The sequence below is a fragment of the Mizuhopecten yessoensis genome, unplaced genomic scaffold (assembly GCF_002113885.1).
Source record: "Mizuhopecten yessoensis strain PY_sf001 unplaced genomic scaffold, ASM211388v2 scaffold10649, whole genome shotgun sequence".
Classification (NCBI taxonomy): domain Eukaryota; kingdom Metazoa; phylum Mollusca; class Bivalvia; order Pectinida; family Pectinidae; genus Mizuhopecten; species Mizuhopecten yessoensis.
The window spans coordinates 470795-494084 of NW_018408652.1; the positions used below are offsets into that span (position 1 = coordinate 470795).

General features: G+C 38.6%; 1 protein-coding gene across 2 annotated transcripts in view; it reads left to right on the plus strand.

Annotated features, from left to right (window-relative positions):
• The window catches only part of LOC110461666, a 65989-nt gene extending 43183 nt beyond the window's left edge, over positions 1 to 22806 (plus strand). For both annotated transcript variants that reach the window (XM_021515235.1, XM_021515234.1), the window contains exons 6-15: positions 2420 to 2658; positions 2911 to 3072; positions 3814 to 3921; positions 8096 to 8216; positions 13175 to 13351; positions 13762 to 13843; positions 15180 to 16122; positions 16772 to 16987; positions 18309 to 19060; positions 20623 to 22806. In XM_021515235.1, coding sequence (XP_021370910.1) covers positions 2420 to 2658; positions 2911 to 3072; positions 3814 to 3921; positions 8096 to 8216; positions 13175 to 13351; positions 13762 to 13843; positions 15180 to 16122; positions 16772 to 16987; positions 18309 to 19060; positions 20623 to 20761 — 2939 coding nt within the window. In that variant the 3' untranslated portion in view covers positions 20762 to 22806. The remainder of the gene's footprint in view (positions 1 to 2419; positions 2659 to 2910; positions 3073 to 3813; positions 3922 to 8095; positions 8217 to 13174; positions 13352 to 13761; positions 13844 to 15179; positions 16123 to 16771; positions 16988 to 18308; positions 19061 to 20622) is intronic.
• The last annotated feature ends 484 nt before the right edge of the window (positions 22807 to 23290 follow it).

Genomic DNA, 23290 nt, shown 5'->3' on the forward strand with positions numbered 1-23290 from the left:
TCATCACCTGGATACATATGTCTGATGCCAGGGCGGCATGAGTTAGTATAACCACTGTAGATACGTTTACCTCACTCATCACCTGGATACATATGTCTGATGCCAGGGCGGCATGAGTTAGTATAATCACTGTTGATACCTTTACCTCACTCATCACCTGGATACATATGTCTGATGCCATGGCGGCATGAGTTAGTATAACCACTGGAGATACGTTTACCTCACTCATCACCTGGATTTCGGTTGAAGCGGCATTCACCTGGATACATATGTCTGATGCCATGGCGGCATGAGTTAGTATAACCACTGGAGATACGTTTACCTCACTCATCACCTGGATTTCGGTTGAAGCGGCATTCACCTGGATACATATGTCTGATGCCAGGGCGGCATTAGTTAGTTTAACCACTGTAGATACGTTTACCTCACTCACCACCTGGATACATATGTCTGATGCCATGGCGGCATGAGTTAGTATAACCACTGTAGATACGTTTACCTCACTCATCACCTGGATTTCGGTTGAAGCGGCATACACTAATATTCAGATTGTGACGTATCAAAAATCCGGAAAAATATATTGTGAATCGAATCGAACATAAATAATTGCGGTACAAGTGTATCGCGGTGAATCGTGATGCCTCTAGTTGTAATGGTTGGGACATGTCCCATGTTATTGTTTCATAGTTTTAACACCCATGTTTAATGCGGTGTGTTTTCACTATTTCTCAACCTGACAGATCTTGTCTGCCTTAATATGTAAGGTCCCATTGGTCTGCAGTTGTGCCTGTTTCATTTTGAGACTGGTTGGAAAAAGAAAGCCATCATTTTGAATTTTGATTGTTCAAAATTGTTACTGCTATTCATCATTAATTTGTTTCTTAAATTTCTTAAATTTCATGTGTAGGTTTCCCTGGTCCGTAGTTGTGCATGTTCAGTTTTGAGACTCACAGATCAGAAGAAATATGCAAGACTTCACTAACTTGTATTGTACAGTGATAGGTTAATTTTTTTAAGCCCCCATCAGGAGGGGTTGGGCTATTCAAATTACCCTACCTTCCTTGGTCTGCTGTCCGTCCTTCCATCATCTGTACTAAACAATTCTTGTCATTGCTATTTCTTATAAAGTACAAGAGGGATTCATCTCAAATTGCATAGGTAAGGTCATAATAATTGGTCTCTAGTTGTGCATATTAGCTTTTAAAACTGATCAGATAAACAAAATTGCCAGAAGGTGGCAATCTTGGATTTTGACAGATAAGGTTTTAAGCTCACCTGCCTGAAGGTATAGAATCTTCAAATTTGGCTGATGGCTTCCTGGGATGGAGCCCGACAAAGTTTGAGAAAGAAAATGACCTTGACCTACTTTCAAGGTCACAGCGGTCAAATATATCAAACTCTTTAAACAGCTTCTTCTGAAGAACTAAAAGGTATAGAACCTTCATATCTGGCTGTTGGCTTCCTCAGATAGAGCCCGACAAAGTTTGGGAATGAAAATGACTTTGACCTTCTTTCAAGGTCACAAGGGTCAAATATGTCAAAAACATCAAATGACGTCTGAAGAATAATCGAAAGGCATAAAATTATAATATTTGGATGGTGGCTTCCTGGGATAGAGCTCACCAAAGTTTGCTAATGAAAATGACCTCAAACTACTTTAAAGGTCACAGAGGTCAACATATTTTCAAAGGATTTGTTCTGAAGAACCAAAATGAATGGATTCATAAGATTTGGCTGGTGGCTTTTTGGGATAGAGCTAACAAAGTTTAAGAAGGAAAATGACATTGACCTATTTACAAGGTCACAGGGAAAAATATGTCAAACAACTTCTGGTAGTTTCAACAAATGGAGCCGACAAAGTTTGCAAGGGAAATATTTGTAGTGCAATATAATATTTAATGAGAATATTTTGCTATGACTGCTCAAATATTTGGGTGAGCGATACAGGTCCTCTGGGCCTCTTGTTTATCGATGTCTCTCAGAATGCAACTGAAAGATCTTTCTAAAATTCGATATGCAGGTTTTCCTTCGTCTCTATTGAAAATGGCCCTAATGAGATTTCATCCCTCATTGACAGCTCTTTTTGTTATCTAAGAACTACAAATCTTTAGCATTTTGCATATGGTGATGCAATTCTTATGATAACATTTGCCATAGTGGCAAAAACATATGACATTAGGAAGTAAGGGTTAATGTACACGGTTTAGGATTTCCAACATAGGAATGGGTAATAGTAACTATAAGGAAAATGAAAAGCAAAGAAGGTAAAATATCATCTTTTGTAGATCTGATGAAGATTCTTTCATGGTGCATGGGCTCAAAGATCCTTCTAAGATCACTTGTACAACATGCTGCACTTGGAAGTCTTTACTGTGTACAAGGTCACACAAGGCCAGCTAACTTTGTTGTCTTTCCACAGCTGTGCGCTTTGGCCGGGTCCCAAAGAAAGAAAAGGCGCGAATCATCGAACAGATGCAGAAAATGAATTCACAGACTCCAAACCATCAACTAACTGGGGTACTACAGAACCCGCTAGACCTTGTACAGCATGTCATCAACGCACACCGACAGACATGTGCCTTCACGCTCGACCGTGTAAAGAGCATGCGCCAAGCAGCAGTACAAAAGGGCGAGTTTGTCAACTGTCCTGCTCAAATGGTCAGTTTCATATTTTTGTTAAACTCTGCCTGTCATATTGTTAGTCCTGTTGATTTCATTTAAATAGAACAAAGGATTAAGTGGAAAATCAGGTCACACGAGTCAGGAGGTTGTAAAACATATATAGTGAAAAGTGAAAGGATTAGTCAATATTCTTGAAGTTCATTATGTAGCAGCTGGCAGTAATTACAACTGTTCAAAGTCAGTTGGAACATACATTTTGTTTCTGAAATTCTTTTTGTCTATTTTCAGGCATGCCCATTAAATGCCAACTTTGCTACAGATCCTAATGACAATTGCTGGGAAGATTTCTCCGAATTCTTTTCACCAGCTATCAAGTCTGTTGTTGACTTTGCCAAAGCCATTCCAGGGTTCGCCCTTTTGAATCCTGACGATCAAGTTACATTACTTAAAGTAAGTTGAACATTATCAATGAGGTTTCATTTCTAACTTCAATACACATTCTGTGTATGGAATTACATTGATCAAGTTTAGCCTGAATATAGGTATTTATGTGTTGATCTTGACAGTATGGTGTAAAATTCAAATTTCATCAGAAAATTTAGGTCTGTTCTATTTCTTAAGGCGTCTTAGAGGATTTGAGATTTATAAGTGGTCACTAAGTACAAAACCTGACGTTTCCTTTGAAGTCTCCTTTGGATTTAGATCAACAGTTAGCTAAACAATCCACAGACGATGAGGAGGAGTATCTGTACATGAGAAGGTCCAGAACCCCCAGGTTCTCCACCTTCTGGCTTGATAAGTTATCATAATTAGAACAAAGCATTCCAATGACATGATAATGTTGCTGATGGATTTAGACTTATCTTTTGTGAAATTATGCCCATTGTTTGGGGGAAACGTAATTGACCCACTAGGACTTATTTATTTGAAGTTAGACCAACTTAACACTTTTTGTTTCATTCATAATTTCACTCAGGTGACTGTTGAGAACCATGTGCCTCTTTGTTTTAATTATAATCTATGAATAGCAATACCTTAATAGCTACATTATCTGGCTGGTATGGGCCTATTGGTTGCTTTATACAAGCAATCCTATTCACCCCAAGGTTTAGCTGAAGTACCTATGTGTTTGTGGTGTCACATGTAAAGTAGCCTGATAGTTGTAGAAAATCACTGTTATTTTGGTTGTAGGCATCAACATTTGAGGTGCTCCTTGTACGATTAGCTGCCCTGTTTGATCCTGACACGAACACCATGTTGTTTACATGTGGGAAACTGTTCAAACGACAACCCTCTACAGTAGGTATATCTGTTGTAACAGCAGGAAAACAAAAAGAGAAAATAGCTGAAGCAATTTTTTTTACCTCTACCTGTTTTACTTTCCTCAGCTTCAGAGAAATTGGAGGTATTCATTTTAGTGTATCCATTTGTCACTTTGATATATCCATTGGTCACTTTGGTATAGCCATCGGTCACTTTGGTATATCCATCGGTCACTTTGGTATATCCATCGGTCACTTTGGTGTATCCATCGGTCACTTTGGTATATCCATTGGTCACTTTGATATATCCATTGGTCACTTTGGTATAGCCATCGGTCACTTTGGTGTATCCATCGGTCACATCTCAAATTTGTTTCCCTGTAATAATTGCCCTAAAGATTGGTGTGAAAATTCATATTAGCAAGTGTCAGACTAAATATGCTTGCAAATGCAATTCATGCTTACCTATTATTAATGAGGCTACAGCCTTCTGATTGGTTTCCACACAATAAAGGCCCTAATTTAGATGGCTCAGTTTTAACCAAATTCAGTGTGCGTATTGCTGAGTGTCTGTCAAAGATTGACTGTTAGCTTGATCCATGCCTGATTATACAAAACTAATGGAGCTCTCCACTTACTCTTGGGATGACAGATACTCTCATTGAAAAAAGGGCATTGAGCCCAAATGTTGATACAGAGTTCAAAGTGCCCTTTGTCTGTTGTCCATCCTTAAACAATTCCTGTTATCATCTAAATACTACTTTATATCACCTACTGTTAGCAGGATAAATTAATTATCACGGGTTGTTAGTATGAGAATATTCAAAAAAAAGTTGAGAACAAATTTTCCATTTTCCCGGCATTTGGGAACATGTTTTCTCAAAAAAGAAGCTCTGCTCATGTGAGATGACGTCCTAAACCAGAAGTATTATGCACACAAAAGTGATCTGCGAAAGAAAACAGTTAGTCGTAACCAAATCAATATAAAGTATGGCGTGTCCATTATTGCCTTTGATCTTTTTTGAAAAGCCGACACTATTTTTACAAACTTCAACGATCTTCTTCTCCACTTCTGCCATTGCAATATTAACCACAATTGGTACATATATTCCTCTGGGGGCCGTTACAAACTTATGTTACTTTTTGGAGCAATTAATATTCCAAGATGTTCGCCACAAACTCTGATTGGTTAACAGCCTATACCAATATATTTCGCTAACGATATCAAACACGAGGTTGATCTTTGGATATCATATAGAGATAAGCAAGAGCAAACTTTTTCAACAAAAAATGTCAACTTCCGGTTTTCGGTAGGGGTCAAAGTTCAAATGCACTATATTGGGTACCAACCTTAAAAAATCTTAAGTTCCACAAGGTCTAGAGTCTTGATATTTTATATTTAAGATGCTGGGATGTCTGGGTGATATTTCATATTTAAGATGCTGAGATGTTTGGGTATCAGGTTTGAAAAAATGGTCGACATTGATCAACTATCAAGGTCACAATCAAGGTCACAAATGTCAAATGTTTAAAAAATTAAATTTTCTTTAATCAAGGATATTTCGAAAATTGTTCGATAGATTCACTTTATATTCAAGTGTAATGTAGATAACACAAATGCGCACATTTTTGGCAGAAAACATTTTGAGTTGACCAGGTCAAGTTTTGAGTTATTTAGGGGTCAAATTTCATATGTGCTATTTCAAGATAATGACTTCAAAAAACTTCTTCTAAAGTTATACAATGTCTACAGACCTACTATTTTATACGTAACATGGTCAAGTGATTGACTATCAAGTTTGAAAAAATGGTTGACCTTGATTGACTTTCATCGCGACCATTTGATTAATCGGGGATTTTTTGGGGATTTTCGGAAATGTTTTGAAATAAGCTCGCAGCAATAAACTGTTGAATTAGGTTGAATAACTCTCCTGATTGCATTGTCTATTTAACCATTACGAAAAATTGCAAGAGAAAGAGGCCTTTTGCTTGAGACTATTTTATGTAAGAGGGATGATCCCGGGGCACCCCAACCCTGGCATCCCTCCCAAAGATGCTGGGGGAATAAAACAATTTGAACCTAAAAAAAGTTAAAAAGTTAAAAAAAATTAAAAAAAAAATGCAAGTTGAAGTCATATTATACGATAGAATCTGATAAATAAACTCGAGTAAAGTAGGCCTAGCTTTCAGGTAAGATACCATGTATGGGGAAACAACAAAGAATTGCATAGTAATAAGTACTCTGGGGTTAAAATGCTATTCTTGGGTAAAATCATGCTGAACTATCCAATCTTGACAGTAGGAATGTGTCAAAACGACATGGGGGAAGTGGCGCAGTTTGCAAGTTTGTGTATTGCAAAAAGTCAAGGTTGCGTGATACTATTTACCAGCAGAAACTCACAATGTCACATACATGCCAATTGAACCGGTAATAATAAAAGTTAGAGTTTAAAAAATAAATATTAACGGGCTCAAAACAACCAAATACATTCCGATCTTTTCTTTTCGATAGGCCTATCAATGTCCGATTCAGTCAGATTTGCAGACGATCAGAAAACTACCTTTGAATCATGTATTTTATTTTAAAAAAGTGAAAGATTTATCCGTATATAAGATTGAATCTTTTCTGAAAGTTATTGTTGTGAAAACAACATGCTTTCTTATTATATCCATGTGATGGCATGGTTACCTAATTAGCGTGTATGCATATACACCTGGTCATTGTTAGACCTTTTTGATTGACAGGTGGAAATATGTCAGTTGTAGCTTGGTCAATGATTTATTATAATTAAAATAATCATACAGGAGATGGGGGGACTTTCATGTCATTTTGACATATTTATAGTTTCCTACATAGTTTTAAGGTTCATTGTTTTCCTCCGTGCAAATCTTATATTTGTCTACGTTTGTCACAGATATATATAAGGTAGTAGTAGTCTGTAGATGATTAACATATTATCACACAATATTTTCAGTGTTTATCATTTGAACCATTTTTTTTCCCCGCTCACGTGTGGCCTTTCAATTTTATCCACGTTTTCGCACGACAAACGACAAACTCCGAAAACACAGTGTGATAAACTATAATTATCACAGACTATTTCTCAGAAAGAATTGAAGAGATCTTTCTCAAATTGTATGTAGGTTCCCCTTCCTTGGTCCTTATAATTAATTACGCATGGTTCATTTTGAGATTGATTGAACAAAGTGGCCACAAGGAATGGTTTTAGACAGTTCAAGAATGCTATTGTTATTTCTTATTTTTTTCTTTCTTGAATTTCATATAGATTCCCATTGGTCCTTAATTGTGCCTCTAAAATTTTGAGGCTAATCAGAACAACAATATGGCTAACTTTGAGATTATGAGTTTGTTATTACTATTTCTCATGAAGTACTTCAACATTTGTTATCGCTATTTCTGAAGAAATGTTTGACAGACGTTTCTTAAATTTCATATGTTGGTTCCCCTTGTTTTTTTGTGGTTGTTTAATTCATTTCAAAACCTATCGGAAGAAAATGATGGTTGTCTGCAGACAGCCATCAGGACTTTTGACAGTTCAAGTTTGTTATCACGATTTCTTGATATCAAAATCTGTCTGGAGGCTTTGGATTTTGGATTGCTAACAATATTCCTTTTTTGTTCTCATTATTCCAGACCCTTCTGACATTCTTTTTCCACAACAGTAATTGTTGTTGTCCAAACAGAAATCCATGCATAGTAACCTACAATGTGCTGTAATACATTAGCTCCACTTATAACATTCCCTAGTTACCTGTATTGTGTAATACAGTCTCTTTCTTAGCACAAAGCATATCATAGGTACTTGTATTGTTAAACATGTATTTTGCTTGTACAGAACACATGATAGTGACCTGTTTTTGATGTTATATTTACAGGTGACTACTAGTGCTTGGTTTCTGTTAGGTTCCATGTATTGTTAGACCTGTATTAGCCTGTACAAGCACATGTGAGTGACCTGTTTTTGACATTATATTTACAGGTGACTACTAGTGCTTGGTTTCTGTTAGGTTCCATGTATTGTTAGACCTTTATTAGCCTGTACAGAACACATGTGAGTGACCTGTTTTTGACATTATATTTACAGGTGACTACTAGTGCTGGGTTTCTGTTAGATTCCATGTATTGTTAGACCTTTATTAGCCTGTACAGAACACATGATAGTGACCTGTTTTTGACATTATATTTACAGGTGACTACTAGTGCTGGGTTTCTGTTAGATTCCATGTTTGACTTTGCGGAACGTTTCAACAAGCTCAACTTGACAGATGATGAGATAGCTCTGTTCTCTGCTGTAGTACTCTTATCTCCTGGTAAGTTTTCTCCTAGAAATCTTTTACATTTGTCGTGGTGTTTTAAACCTACTGTAAGTGTGACTCACTGCATGTATTGTAAGATGTGACAGGAATCCTCTGAAGAATTGGACACAAAAGCGACCAAAATAAATCTGCTGCACCCATTGCAATATTTGGGATCTTAATATTTCTCTCTATTTCTAACTACCTTCTATTTGCTAGTGCCTTGCTTGGTGGTGAGGAAGGCAATGGGTTCTGTTCCCAGGCTGGGACATACCAAAGTCCTTTAAAATGGTAGTTGCTGTTCTCTGCTTAACGTTCAGCAGTAAGGGGAATGGCAACAACTGGTTCACCTGTTGTCAGTATAATGTGACCGGGTGCAATGCTGTGCTTGGTGCCTTTGGCATGGCATTTCAGTGAAATAGCACTGTAACATACCCTGTCTCCTGCATACACACACGCAAGCACGCATACACTACACACATGGAGGCACGTCCTTAAATGACCCGAGCTGTTAATAGGACGTGACAATGTGTTACAAAGTACAATAACAGTTCCTCCGAAGTCTTGTGCAGGGAGAAAATATCACACCATATAATGTAGCAAATGACAGAAAGCACTGTAGACCTGCTGAATACACAGCCTGAGTGTTCTTCGCCAGAGAAGCTGTCCACAGATTGTCAACCTTGTGCTTCATTACATCATCAAATCTCCCATGTGAAGGCATGCAGTCGGTGTAGGATCTGCCAGAGGTGCAAGTCTTCGAAATCTCTGCATCTGCCAACGAGATAAAGCATCAGCGATACAATTTGTCACACCCGGAATATGTCGTGCATGAACTACATAATTATGGCTAGCTGCATGCCAAATTTAACGTCTCATGAGTTTCAAAATAATAGGATTTTTAGACCGACCTTTCCTGATAATGTCTACTGCGGCTGCATTGTCACAATTGAATAAAACACGTTTCCTAGCCCAAGAATGACCCCATAAAACACATGCCATCACAATTGGGTACAGTTCGTAGAATGCCATTGAGACTTTCTCGTTATTTAAGTCTGGAAAATTTCCCTGGAACCATTTGTTGTTATAGTAAGCTGTGAAGGATTGTTGAGTGGAGTCTGGAAAAAGCTGTAAATCTGCTGCTGATGTTATATCATCATCTAAGAATAAAAGAAACACCATTCCATCATGCCACATACTGAGATCTACTCTACACTTATCTTTACATGATAATGACGTTCTTTCACTGCTGAGGGCAATAAGGTATGACACAAATGAACGACCAGGTACCATGATTCTGGCAGCAAAATTGAAATGTCCCAATAAACTCAGTAACTCGCGTTTGGTTCACGATTTCCTAGTTTGAAAAGAGTCTATTATTGACATGATACGAACACGTTTCTCGTTTGGTAACCTAGCCTCCATCTTATCAGAGTCCAACAAATGGCTTTTGACAGTTGGTCGAAAATTTTTGGACTTGATCTGCTACCAAATACTTGTTGAGTATAAAAGTAGTATAAATTGTTCCAACGAATACCATGAAAAGGCCACAGGGAGGGGTGTTTTTGGATAAGTTTGAAAGCATCAGAAATGTCCATTTTCCCATCCAATTGCCTTGACCCATAGTCTTGATCACTTGTATAGCTTTGTCGATAGTTACGTACTGGAATGAATACTATTATCAATCAATTCATTTAAACTGGGATTTTCTTCGTCATTGTGAGGTACAGACAAATCAACTATCAGACGTTTCTTCTTTGAGTATATTCCCTCGGCTACTCCTATGGGATTTATGCAGTAATGTTTGAAAGGGATGTCTGTATATGGGCCTCGAAGAAATCCTTTCTCCAATTCTTTATTAACCTATGTAGTAGTAGCTTATTGCTGAGATCTAGCAGACAAAATATTTCGATATTCAATCAAGTTAGTAGGTAACTGTTTAATTCCTGTCATGAAGCCATCTTTTAAGCCAGAAAGAAGATAATGCTTAAATTCAACATCTGGATGTGGAATTAACTCTGATTCTAAAAGTTCAATGTTGATGGGTGTATTGAGCTGGCCAGTGTTAGGATGTCCTCGCACGACTACATATGCCCTGTCCCTTGGTGTTGATGGGGGCAAAGTCCGTTTTTTGTCATTTGCATGGGGCAATACACTTTAGGGTGGTCCTTTTTGCATGTTACACAATTTGCATATGGTTGCAGCAGACATTCTGACATTTTCTGTCACCATTGAAGTTGTTGCAAATTTCTTTGCCCTGGCGGAACATGCAATATCTTCCATGCACATCTGTGGGTGAATCAGCATATCTGTTAATGTTGTCAGTTGACTTGGTTGCAGTGTAGGTGATATTGGGGCAGAAGTTAGTCGTTTGTGCTGTACTGTGGCATCGCTGACGGCTGCTGGGTTTAAGGTTGGAAAAAATATTGCAGAATAGTGTATTGTTCCCAACTGACCAATCCATAAGAATATTCTGTTATCTTTAACGTGCTGCAGCTCTTTTGGCGAATTGGCAGTGGTATTCGTAAAACCCTTTTCCATTGTATAGGGTGGCCATATCTATAATGACCTTTTCGTAGAGGTCCATTTCTACTCTTCTAGATGGATATATTCAGCGATGGTGAGTGAGTGACCTCTTTATTCTTGGGTCCTGGTTTTCTGCCGCATATCCGTAGGTTGTCCTTACGTATGGTATTTGCTGGTCTGAAGCTGTCGTCGCTCCAGACCACGGATCCGTGGTTCAACACTGTCATAGCCGTCTGAATAGTGAACTGTGTCGATTCCGCAAGCTGCGCCTCACGTTCTGTCGCTGCTGACACCGTCCTGGTGTGTAAAGCTGCCTGATTCCCATTTCCTGATACTGTGGTTGTTGATAAAGGAATGGCAGGCGATGACAAAGCATTCACTTTTGATGTAAGCTGAACCACGTTCGCTTGTAATGAGGCTACAGTGTCCGTCAACGAATGTATCAAGTTTACAAGTTCACCATGGTTGTTGTCCTGTGAGGCATTGAGGGATGCTGCAACCTGTCTATTAGAGCTAGGCACATCTACCGTGATGTCACCACTACTCGTATTATTTTCGTATTCTGGCCTTGTCGTTTGGTTGAACATTTTAACAAGTTCTGAATGTCTTGTATTTGTAGGTGGATGTATTCCTTTTTTGTTCAGTTCTTCCCATAACTTAGCCACGAGCCAATTATCTGGCCGTGTAGGATCATATGGAGTACGGTGTGAAGTACCACACTTTGGTGCCATGTTTTTGATCGCTGTAGCGATCGGATACTAATCTGCTGCTGATATAAAAACACACTTGCCAGGATAGCAAAAAACTAAAACCCAGAAGGCACACTAGGAAAACACTCCTGAGAACTGCTGTTCACTGAAAAAACGCAAGTTCATGCGCGCACGATAACAAATCTATGTGTTCCTGCGCACACGATAACAACTCTACGTGTTCCTGTGCACACGATAACAACTCTACGTGTTCCTGCGCACACGATAACAACTCTACGTCTTCCTGCGCACATGATAACAACTCTACGTGTTCCTGTGCACACGATAACAACTCTACGTGTTCCTGCGCACACGATAACAACTCTACGTCTTCCTCAACAAATTGTAAACAAAGATGAAGATTCTGTCTAAAAAAACGTCCCAAATACGTATACGTTGCCCAGTATAAGGCTTCAAGTCTCCATATATATATATATATATCTAATGTTCACAAGAAGGGTCCACAAGATCACTGTTCTATCATTTGATCGTGGTCAAAGTATATTTCAAAATTCCAATAGTGTAGGTAAAACTTATAAGGTGTCAAACTTTATGAAAAACTTCCTGTCTGCTGCCTCTAACAAATGTTTTTCTAATGCTCATACTTGCTTCTCATTGGTCTATTTCAGTCACGTGCATAGTCTACTTAAATAAAGTAACACACATATATATATATATCTCATACTGTACATATACATGTCCCCTACTCCCTGACCCACGTTTATAGTACCTTACATTAATTAAGACATGATGGAAGAATTGCATTCATGTTGTGTATAAACTTATAAACTTAAAATACTTAATAAAATTTCCATTGAATACCAGGTGAGCGATGCAGGCCCATTGGGCCTCTTGTGGCTGCTACCTAGGTGATAATGTTACAGTATTTTGGCTGCTAACTCAGTGATTATGTTATAGTATTTTGGCTGCTAACTAGGTGATAATGTTACAGTATTTTGGCTGCTTACTAGGTGATAATGTTATAGTAATTTGTTTAGGTCACCTGAGCAGTAGCTCAAGTGACCTATTGCTATCTGTCTTTCTGTCTTCGTGCGTCGTCCGTTACATTTTACATTTTCAACTTAAGCTGCAATACTGTCAAAGGGATTTCATTGATATTTCATCGGAATGTTACTGACATCTCCCTGGCCTAGTGTTGTTATTTTTCGATCAGATCAGAAATCTAATATGGCCTCCATGGCCGCCATTTTGAAAAACTATTTCAAACTTTAAGTCAAGTTCTACTGGGCCGATTTGACTGAAACTTGGTTTGAATGATCATCTTATGGTCCTGGCAAAGTGTTATTTTTCGGGTCGATCAGAAATCCAATAGGGTAAATAACTATAATCAAACTTTTGAAAAACTACTGGGCCAATTTAACTGAAACTTGGTAGGAATGATTGACTCATGGTCCTGGCAAAGTTGATTTTTTTCCAGGCCACGGCTGCCATTTTGGAATAAAACTATTTAAAACTTAAAATCAAGTTCTAATAGGCCGATTTAACTGAAATGCGGTCTAGGAATGATCAACTCATGGTCCTGACAAACTTAACTGAACATTATACTTAACTTTTTTTACTCAAATTTTGGTAGGGATGATTGACATCATTATCTCCACTTCATATTTCAACAACAAAAATTAAAACTGTAGGACTCGGATCGTTAAGGCCCATGGGCCTCTTGTTTGTACACTTCAGACCGTCCAGGCTTGCGTAACCTGGAGCAGATAGAGAAGGTACAGACCAAATTGACAGAGAGCCTACAGACTATCATCAACACCAACCACATGCATGACAACACACTGTTTGCCAAACTTCTTATGAAGACCACAGATCTGCGCACTCTTAATACTCTCCACTCAGAGAAGTCACTAGGTAGGTATTCCCCTTCCTTCAAATTCAAGGTCATGGTGGTCAAATTTGTTTAAGAACTTAGACAACTTCTTATGAATAACCAAACCATTGTGTTTGCCTAATAGTTTGTTGGAATAGAGTACTACAATGTTTTGAAGAAAACAAAAGAAGCAGAAATGACCTTGACAAGGTCACAGGGGTCAAATTCATTCAAATACACATATGTCCTTTTCTGAATAACCAAAGTGACCTAGAGTAATGCAATTTGGTCAGTAGCTTGGTGATAGGAAGAATTACAAATTTATGAAAATAACTGACCTACCCTCTTGTTTCGAGGAATATACTGCCATTGCCCACCTACTTGTCTGGGAAACTCTGGTAACAGTTTAATTAACACTTATTTTAAAGAAAATAAATTGCCATTTGTCTAGGTCAAGCATGCCAGGGTGTTGAAGGGTCAGAGAATGACCACATAGACTTAAAAGCCAACTTACAGGAAGCCATTGACTCCAGGTAAGGGTGTACTTTGTTATGGTAGTAACATGCAGTAAGATGAAGAATTTAACAATAGCCTGCAGATTGTTAGGTCATTTGAGATAATGATTGATGACAGTTTATTACCATGATTGCTTTACTAATTATCTGGGTGGTGATACAAGCTCTGTGGCCTCTTGCTGGATATATGTAGGGCCCAAAATGGGAATCTTTAAAATCCTTCTCTTTCTGTACAATTTGGTAGATTTTGACCAGATGGGAAAGAGGGACGGAGCCAATTAGGGGGAACATAGTAATAAATGTTCAAGATACTTCTGCATCATTAAAAATGGTGGGACTTAACCATATATGGTCCAGAGAATCCTTGGGAAAGTGGTACTCAATTTTGTATAAGCAGAGAATGTGGTCCCCCTGGGGGAAAGGGGGTTGGCCAAATAGGGCATACAGTAATATATGTTTAAAATACTCTTCCCATTTGAACAGAAAAAATAACTAAATTTTGTGTAGGGCATCCTTCTGCAAAGGAACTCAATTTTGAACTCTAATGAGTGGTGTGGTCTCCCTGGAGGCAGAGGTGTGAGGCCCAAAGGGGAAATTTAGGTAAATGTTTAAAATCATTCTCCTTCTTGTATGATTGGAAGGATTTTAACCAAAGGTGAGTAGCATCCTTGGGCAAAGGATGTAAAAATAAAGAGTGTTTAGAGCAAAGGGGCAGAGACCCGCAATAGGGGGAACATAGTGATAAATGTTTAGAATCTTTCATCTTCAATAGGAATGGAGGAATTTAGACCAAATTTGGAATTCAGGAATGTATAGATCTTAACCAAATTTCGATAAGAGAATCCTTGAGCAACATGAACTCAATTTTATTTAACTGGGGTGTGTGATTTCCCCACGGTAGAGGAACAGGGCCCAATAGGATAAAATCGAGGTAAATCTTTATATTGTCCTTCTGTAGGAAGGAAGGGATTATAACCACATAAGGACTAGAGCTATTTACTGCTAAGAAGGACTCAATGTTTAGCTCACTTGGCCCAATAAATGGAGGCTGTGGTCCCCTTTAATTTGATTAATATCTTACAATCCTTTTCATTCAATACAGAAGAAGGGATCTAAAACAAATTTGATAAAGAATATTCTCTGCCAGAAAGGATAGAAATGTGTAAAAATGGGAACAGAGGGATGCATATAATATTGAATGTGAATATTTTGCCATACTTGCTTGAATATACCAGTGAGTGATTCAGGCCCACTGGGCCTCTTGTTTTATTTGTGTTACAATGAAGACTCCTCTGTGTAGTCCAGTTCTAATTAAGTAGTTATTGAATAATACTGATCATTATTTGCTGTGTAGATCTGAGGGCTCATCTCCTACAGAGACGTCCTTCAGTGCTGCGGGTTATGATTCGTCGGTGGAGGGGAGTGGTGCCCCGGTCTTGCCTCATCGTGTTCCTATGGACATGCAGGGACATCAGCAGCAGGTTGTGCTCAAAACACCATACGGCACATTTTACCGTGAGGAGAGTTTCTATGGCCTTGTTCCTGACCCTCCAAGACGTCGCTGTCACACACTCGATCGAGAAACTGTGTCAAGGCCCCGATTACACACCATCGAGGAGGGTAGTAGGCGTAGAAATACATTAGACAGAGACTATATAAATAAAATGGTGAACAAACTGAGTGATAAGCTAGAGAAACGGGCTGCTATACATGGGGACAGCATGCCACCGTCCATCTGTAACAGTGCAGCCAGTAGCCCCATACCGGAGGAGTACCAACATTATCTTAACCGTAACCACGAGTTCATACCAATATCTACTCCTGCTGATTCTAGTGCGTGTAGCTCTCGAGCAAGTCCACAGATGAATCGTGACATGTTGATGTCTCGAGACACGGTCATGAACCGTGACACATTACTTCCTTATGGTTCTTCACCAAGTTCTCCAAACCCTCGATCCCGTTCAGGTTCGATGGGTGCAGACGACTTTGGCAATCGTAGACGGTGCTACAGTTTCCACATGAATAGTGAGGGTAGAGCATCACGCGGTAACACACAACAGCAACAGATACCTATTAATTACCAGCTGGAGCAGGAGAGGCTCACGTCTGAGGACTTCAACAACACACTGATGCCAGATATGAGGCGAGGCAGTGTTGGGGCTTCCTACAATCTCCATGCACGAAAGAAATCTCTATTGGTTGACCGCCACCCTGCTTACTTGTCAAGACTCTCTGATTCAATTAAAAAGAATACCGAGCAACGTCACTTGATGGCTGATCTGACATCCTCTACACAGGTAAGGAAGATAACTTGACAGCTAATCTGACATCTTCTACATGGGTAAGGGAGATAACTTGACAGCCTATCTAACATCCTCTACACAGGTAAGGGAGGTAATTTGACAGCTGATCTGACATCTCCTACACAGGTAAGGGAGATAACTTGACTGCTGGTCTGACATCCCCTACACAGGTAAGGGAGATAACTTGTCAGCTGGTCTGACATCCTCTACAGTGGTAAGGGAGATAACATGTCAGCTAATCTGACATCCTCTACAGTGGTAAGGGAGATAATTTGACAGCTGGTCTGACATCTTCTACAGTGGTAAGGGAGATAACTTGACAGCTGGTCTGACATCATCTACAGTGGTAATGGAGATAACTTGACAGCTTGTCTGACATCTTCTACAGTGGTAAGGGAGATAATTTGACAGCTGGTCTGACATCCTCTACAGTGGTAAGGGAGATAACTTGTCAGCTGGTCTGACATCTTCTTCAGTAGTGGTAAGGGAGATAACTTGACAGCTGGTCTGACATCTTCTTCAGTGGTAAGTAAGACAAATGTTTGGCTGACCCGACATAATTTATACATGTAAATGAAACCACTAATATTTGTCATAGAATTATTATCACTTGTTGGATAAGTTTTGTTTTTTGTTCATAAAGGCTATACACATGGGTGATGATAACAGTGCATTTGACAGTGTTTCATCAATCCGTATCCCTGTCCCATGTACACCGCAACAGTGGCCTAACCCCGCTGCCATGTCGTCCCAACAATCTGAGCTCTGCCTGGATGATGCTAAACTCAAGGATAATGTTGAGGAGCCTATGTCACCCATGTCAGTTGATCAGTTGGGAGATGAGAACCCACCAATTGAGGTACAAAACATTCATTTTCCTTTAAATGAAGCTACTGTTAGAATAATAACCTGTACAGAAGGATCAACATCGATCCTGGATGCATTAAAATTTTCCCCATATAGTAAAAATCTCATTTTAAGCTTACCTTGCGCGGTGTCTGTCGTCCGTCCATCTTTTACTTTAAACATCTTCTGAATAACTAAAAGTCTCAGGGTGATGATATTTGGCCAGTAGAATGTTGTAATAAACAGCTATCAAGTTTGTTCAAATGAATAACCTTCACTCATATTAAAGGTCACAGGTCAATTGTCTTATAAGAAAACCTTGTTAATTGTCTTATAAGAAAACCTTTTAAACAACTTAAGTTGAGTAACCAAATGAACCAGGGTGCTTTGGCTGACTTGTTGGAAGTCTGTCATGTTGGTTTAAATGATTGACTCTCACTCATAATAAAGGTCACATATTCACCTGTTGAAATATTTCAGCAACTTCTCCTAAATAATTAAAAGGTCTAGGGTGATAATATTTGGTCAGTAACGTGCTCAGTTAAAGAGCTACCTAGTTCGTTCAAATGATAATTCAAGGTCCAAGGGATCTCATGTTTACATTCTCAGATAAGGAGCTGCATTTGTCCAAATGAATGATCTTCACTCATATTCAAGGTCACAGGGGTCAAATGTGTTGAAAATATTGAAACAACTTCCTGAAAAACCAAAATGCATAGGGTGGTTATATTTGGCAGCATGCTTAGATGAAGAGCTGTCAACTTTGTTCATGTGAATTACTGTAACCTGTTTTTAAGATCACATATATATATGGTCAAATGTGTATAAACGCTAAAATGACCTCATCGCTATAAAAAAAAAGGTCTAGGGAGGTGATATTTAGCAAGCATGCTGAGATGAAGTGCTAAAAAGTTTGTTTAACTTAATGACCTTGTTAGACCTTTTGTAATTATCAAAATATATAAATCATTAAAAACATCAAAATGCAAATTGTAAATACTCTGAAGAGTCTAACATTAAAATTTGAACACATTTAGATACATAATTGCAGAAAAAATTGGTATATCTAAATATTTCCAAACCTTAAAATTCAATTCACTTAGTATGTGATGATGATTAAGTCACGTCCTCATTCAGATTCCATTGACAAGTCTGTAAATGTTGATACTGATTTGGGGGACAAAACTGAGGACAATCATTCCGTGAATTTCCTTATAATAATCACATATAGATAAATCAAAGTTGGATAAAAAGCACCTCCATGCTAGCAAGCATACATTCCTACTGTACAACATTTAAGAAATGTTCAGTTAATATTATTGGTTATAATTCAGATGTTCCACAAGAAGTTTGACAAGATGCGGAAACACATGATCCAGGCTACAGAGGACGGAGCAGAACAGGCCGCTGATGGTCCACAAGTCACTGTCATTGAGAACCCACCTAAATTGGACCTTCCAAAATCCCCAAAACTCCAGAAGCCAAAGCTCTCTGCAGGAGAAGCACATCCGCAGCTTTTGGCCCATCTACAGTCCCCCAACAGGGCGGGGCTAGCCCCTGTGCCCCTACAACTGGGATCACAGGGTCTAGCTGCTCTACCTTCCGGGGCATATCTCAACAACAATGGTCTGGCAGCTGCGCTATCACGATCTCCTGATACAGGTACTCCTTCAGAGATGTCTGGTAGAGGTAACCAAAAGGAACAACTACATGCCACGACTATGTTTCACCTGAAGGACAAACTTATGAGGAAATATGACAGTATGGAAAATCTCCACAAGATAGGTCAAAACCCGGGACAACCCTCAGACATTGACAGCAATGCCGAAATCAACCATAATCCATCCACAACAGAATCTCACCTGAACAAGTCCATGCCAGGCTTCCAGGGGCACATACCGATCAATTCCCAGGGGCAGGCCCCCAGTACAGGAATGTTAGGCCAAGCAATGTATCCCAGTGCCATGCACCCCGCCTTCATTGGGGCAGCCTACTCCTCCATGCACTCTATGATGCCTGGATACAACCAGCACCTGGCAGGCATGCAGCAGCTGGCTCAGTTTTATGGGCAGGGCCCACAAGTCAGGTATGCTATCTTAACTTCATCTTATAAGCCAGGCATAGTTTTCTTTCCTCATGTTTGGGTCAGATCAGTTTAATGGACAATTTTTCTAAGATCCAGAAGGCTTAGGTTAATGGTATTCGACCAGTCTATAGATTTTTCTATTATTATTGACTTCCTTTTAAGGTCACAGGTGTCAAACGCGACGAAAGTTTTAAGTATATGTCTTAATCTTTGCAGTTTTCATGACTTCTCAAGAATGGTTTGCTAGATTTGAAGAAAATTTATTTTATAATCCATGGAATAAGAATAAGGAATGTTCCATTTTTAGCTCACCTGGCCAGAAGGGAGCTTATACCCTTTAAAATGCTACTAGTCCTTTACGGCTGTGGATTTTGACCAAATTTGGTCTGCAGCTTCCTTTGCCAAAAGGTTCTCAATTTTGTATAAGCAGAAGATATGACCCCCATGCAGAGGGGCGGGCCAAATAAGAGAAAGACAGTAAATCTTCAAAATTCATCTCCTTCTAAACCGATGGAGGGATATTGACCAAATTTGTTCTAGAGCATCTTTGGACAAAGGGGACTCAATTTATTACAAACAGAGGGTGTTGCTCCCAAGAGGGCAAAGCCCACTAGGGGAAATAAAGGTATTTCTTTGAAAACCTTTTCTTTCCTTACAAAAGTATTTTTTTTGAATAAAGTTGTTCTAGAGTATCCTCTGACAAAGGGAACTCAACTTCATATAATCAGACCAGATTTGTATAAATGGAGGGTGTGGCCCCCCTGGGGGCAGAGAGGCGGGTCCCTATAGGGAAAATAGTGGAAACAAGTTTTCTGTTGTACCAATGAAGGGATTTTAACCAAGCTTGTTCTAGAGCATCTTTGGGCAAAGGAGAATCAAGTTAGGGTGTGGTCCTCCTTGGGGCAGAGGGGCAGGACCCAATAAGGGAAATAGAGGTAAAGGTTTTGAAAGATTCTCCTGTATAACTAGAGGTATTATCGTCCGGCCAACGTAAACTATTTAATTTAAACAACTTCTTCTGAATAAACAAAAGGTTCAAGGTGGTGAAAAAAACCCGTGATATTTGGCAAGTTGCATTCTGGGAAGAAGGGCTATGAAGTTTGTTCAACTTAATGTCCATGTTTGACTTTTTAAGGTCACAGGCGTCAAATATGTTTTTATCGTTTAACAGGTTCTTCTGAATGACTTGAAGTCAAGACACTGATATTTGCCTGTAGCTTTATTTTAGTCCACTATTAAGGTTACAATTGTGAGATCAATACCAGGTGAGCAATGCAGGCCCATTGGGCCTCTTGTCTTTCCTCACAATTGTACCTTGTTATATTGAAGTGATTAATGACCAGAAACAATGGTTTGGTAGATCAGGTTGCTTTACTGAGAAGTTGAAATACATAGAATGCAAGTAATGAAGCAACATAAAACAACTTTTGAAATAACAGGAGAATATTGGAAGGTCGAGTTTGTTTTTACCTAGTTTATCTGTAATGTTGTGGTCATTTCATGTGTAAATCCATTTGTGACTATCGACATAAAATAATGATGTTTCGTTTATCCTACTCCAGATTCAGTCCAGATGGTCAGCCTCTTAACCTTACACAAGGACCCCCTTCATCTGCAGTCCTGGGGGCTAGCAGGGGGGCTAACTCTCTCAGCCTTGAACAAGCCATGGAACGCAAGATAAAGGAAGAAGTCAGCTCCTAGTCTCAGGATGTTTGCTGATCCTGTATGCATTGATTTATTTCCAAAGTGCATTTGTGTATTTCATCTGAAGGACCTGTAGGTGTGTAAAGCCCATATATAGTAGGTCGAGGATCTCTTGTGAATGGTAACATGTGCAGCAATATTTATGTGATATTCTTCTGGAAAAACAAAGACATTCTGAGCAACTCCCAAGTGCTCTCCCCTTTTCAGATCATCTGATGAACCTGTGAAGAGGTGAAAGCACTAGAGAGATAAGCCTGTGCTGGGCTGGTATGTTAAGAGTGATCTCCCCTTGAGTGCTGGCACCTGAAGTGCTGTGACAATTGTGCAGGCAACCATAGGGTGTAACTCATTTAAAAATTGTTATTGACCTATAATAAACAACTGAAGAACAAGATAAATTAGAGCTGAAGGTGTTAATGACACCTACCTATGTAGTAGAAGCCCATTCCGAGGGTGAGATATGAACATTTGTTTTGGTTGGTAAAACCAGAGCTCCAAGGAAGAGATACACTCAAATTGAGCCAGGTAGTCCTTCATAGTACCATTCTCCTATGTACAGTGTACAGCTGGACTACTAAAGGTTGTATGGAAGCGGTGTCTATGGAAGTCATTGGTTGTCAAACTGAAGTTCCTGTCTGTGGCTGGACTCCAGCCAGGGTTCAGATATTCCAGGGTAGCAAAATACAATGGCTACCCGGTGCTTATGTCAAGGTGGAGTGTTTGTCAGCGATATACTGAGGTAGATGATGGACTGTCTGAGTTTGTGTGTATATGTGATGAAATATCTTGTGCTATTTGTTTGTTCTGTGTGAGAATCAAAGGCAACTATTTATCATCAATACCCAGGATGTGCTGGTCACATGATATGAATACCCAAGACAAGCTGTGTGAATATTTTATTGCATGACACTGGGGTACACTAGATACTCAAAACCTCTCTATGTAGTAGAATGACACTGGGTACACTAGATACTCAAAACCTCTCTATATAGTAGAATGACACTGGGGTACACCAGATACTCAAAACCTCTCTATGTAGTAGAATGACACTGGGGTACACTAAATACTCAAAACCTCTATATATAGTAGAATGACACTGGGGTACACTAGATACTCAAAACCTCTCTATAAAGTAGAATGACACTGGGTACACTAGATACTCAAAACCTCTCTAAGTAGTAGAATGACACTTGGGTACACTAGATACTCAAAACCTCTCTATGAAGTAGAATGACACTGGGGTACACTAGATACTCAAAACCTCTCTATGTAGTAGAATGACACTTCATTTACTTCAGACTTGACTGTGAAAACAAAATATAGGATTAACAAGAATAAAGAAGCATTGAGCATTTTTCTTTTTCAAATGACCAGAGGATGAAACTTTGACAAGTTTACAATGTTTCTTTTTAATATGCTCATTGATACCCACAGTTATGTCAACATATGTAATGGTTACTTGTCTTGGTTAATGATCTTTTTTAACTGCAATGATGTTACATAGCTTTGTTACTTACACTCTTCTACATTAGTTTACCTGCTGGTGAGTGATACAGGCCTATGAGGCCATTGTTAAACTGTTGCTTGGGATGCCTTATTGTCTGTGCAAAGCTGTTATGATTTATTGTTTAACATGTCCTTGTCGCAGTAGAGCATGTTATCATGCCTCTAACATTTGCAACCAATGGTTGTGAAATTAAATTGTTTATTATTATGATGTTTTATTTAAACTTATTCACAAAATTCAAAGGATGTTTTAAGAAGTGTAATTTGTCAAAATCTTAAACAAATTAGTATTTGTTCATGTATGATTTTAAAACTTTTGAAAGGAGATGAAAGAGTATTTTTCCCCCAAAAATGGAAGAAAAAAATAAACGGCAATTAGTTTTTTCTCTCACATTATATCACATATTTTGTAGCTGCATTGCAAATACTTCAGCTCTAGTCATTGGAAATTTACTTCTTTAGTTTTGTAATTTTAAATTAAAAAAAAAAAAATCAAAAAGAGTCTGTGCAAGTTCTATGTAAAATGTAAAAAATAAAGTTTAATTTTAATTCCTTAATTGGTAATTATTTTAAGTAACCAATTATCTATTTTTTTCATTTTTTCATTATAAAGGTAAGAGTGGTTTCATTGGTTTATGTATACATTGTAATTTAATGAGATTCAATATTGCTTTTTAAACTCTGGACATATGGCCCTGACCATAAGCCAGGTACCATACACTTCTGTGTAAAGCAATGACTGGTCTGGTGACAAACATGTTTACTGTAATAATGTGTATAAGTTTGTATCTTCAATGAATTGGAAACAGAGGCACTTTTATCAAATGTGTGTGTGTCATTGCTTGGAGGGTTTATGGAATGTGTGAATGATTTGGTCAAATGCTTTGATGTTGTCGAACATTTTTTATGTTAAATACTGATGTACAATTATGTTTTATAGATAAATTAAATATAAGTCATCAGTTTTATGCTTGAAACAGAGTAAGTTATTTTGATGATTTCCTGGACTCTCTATATCAG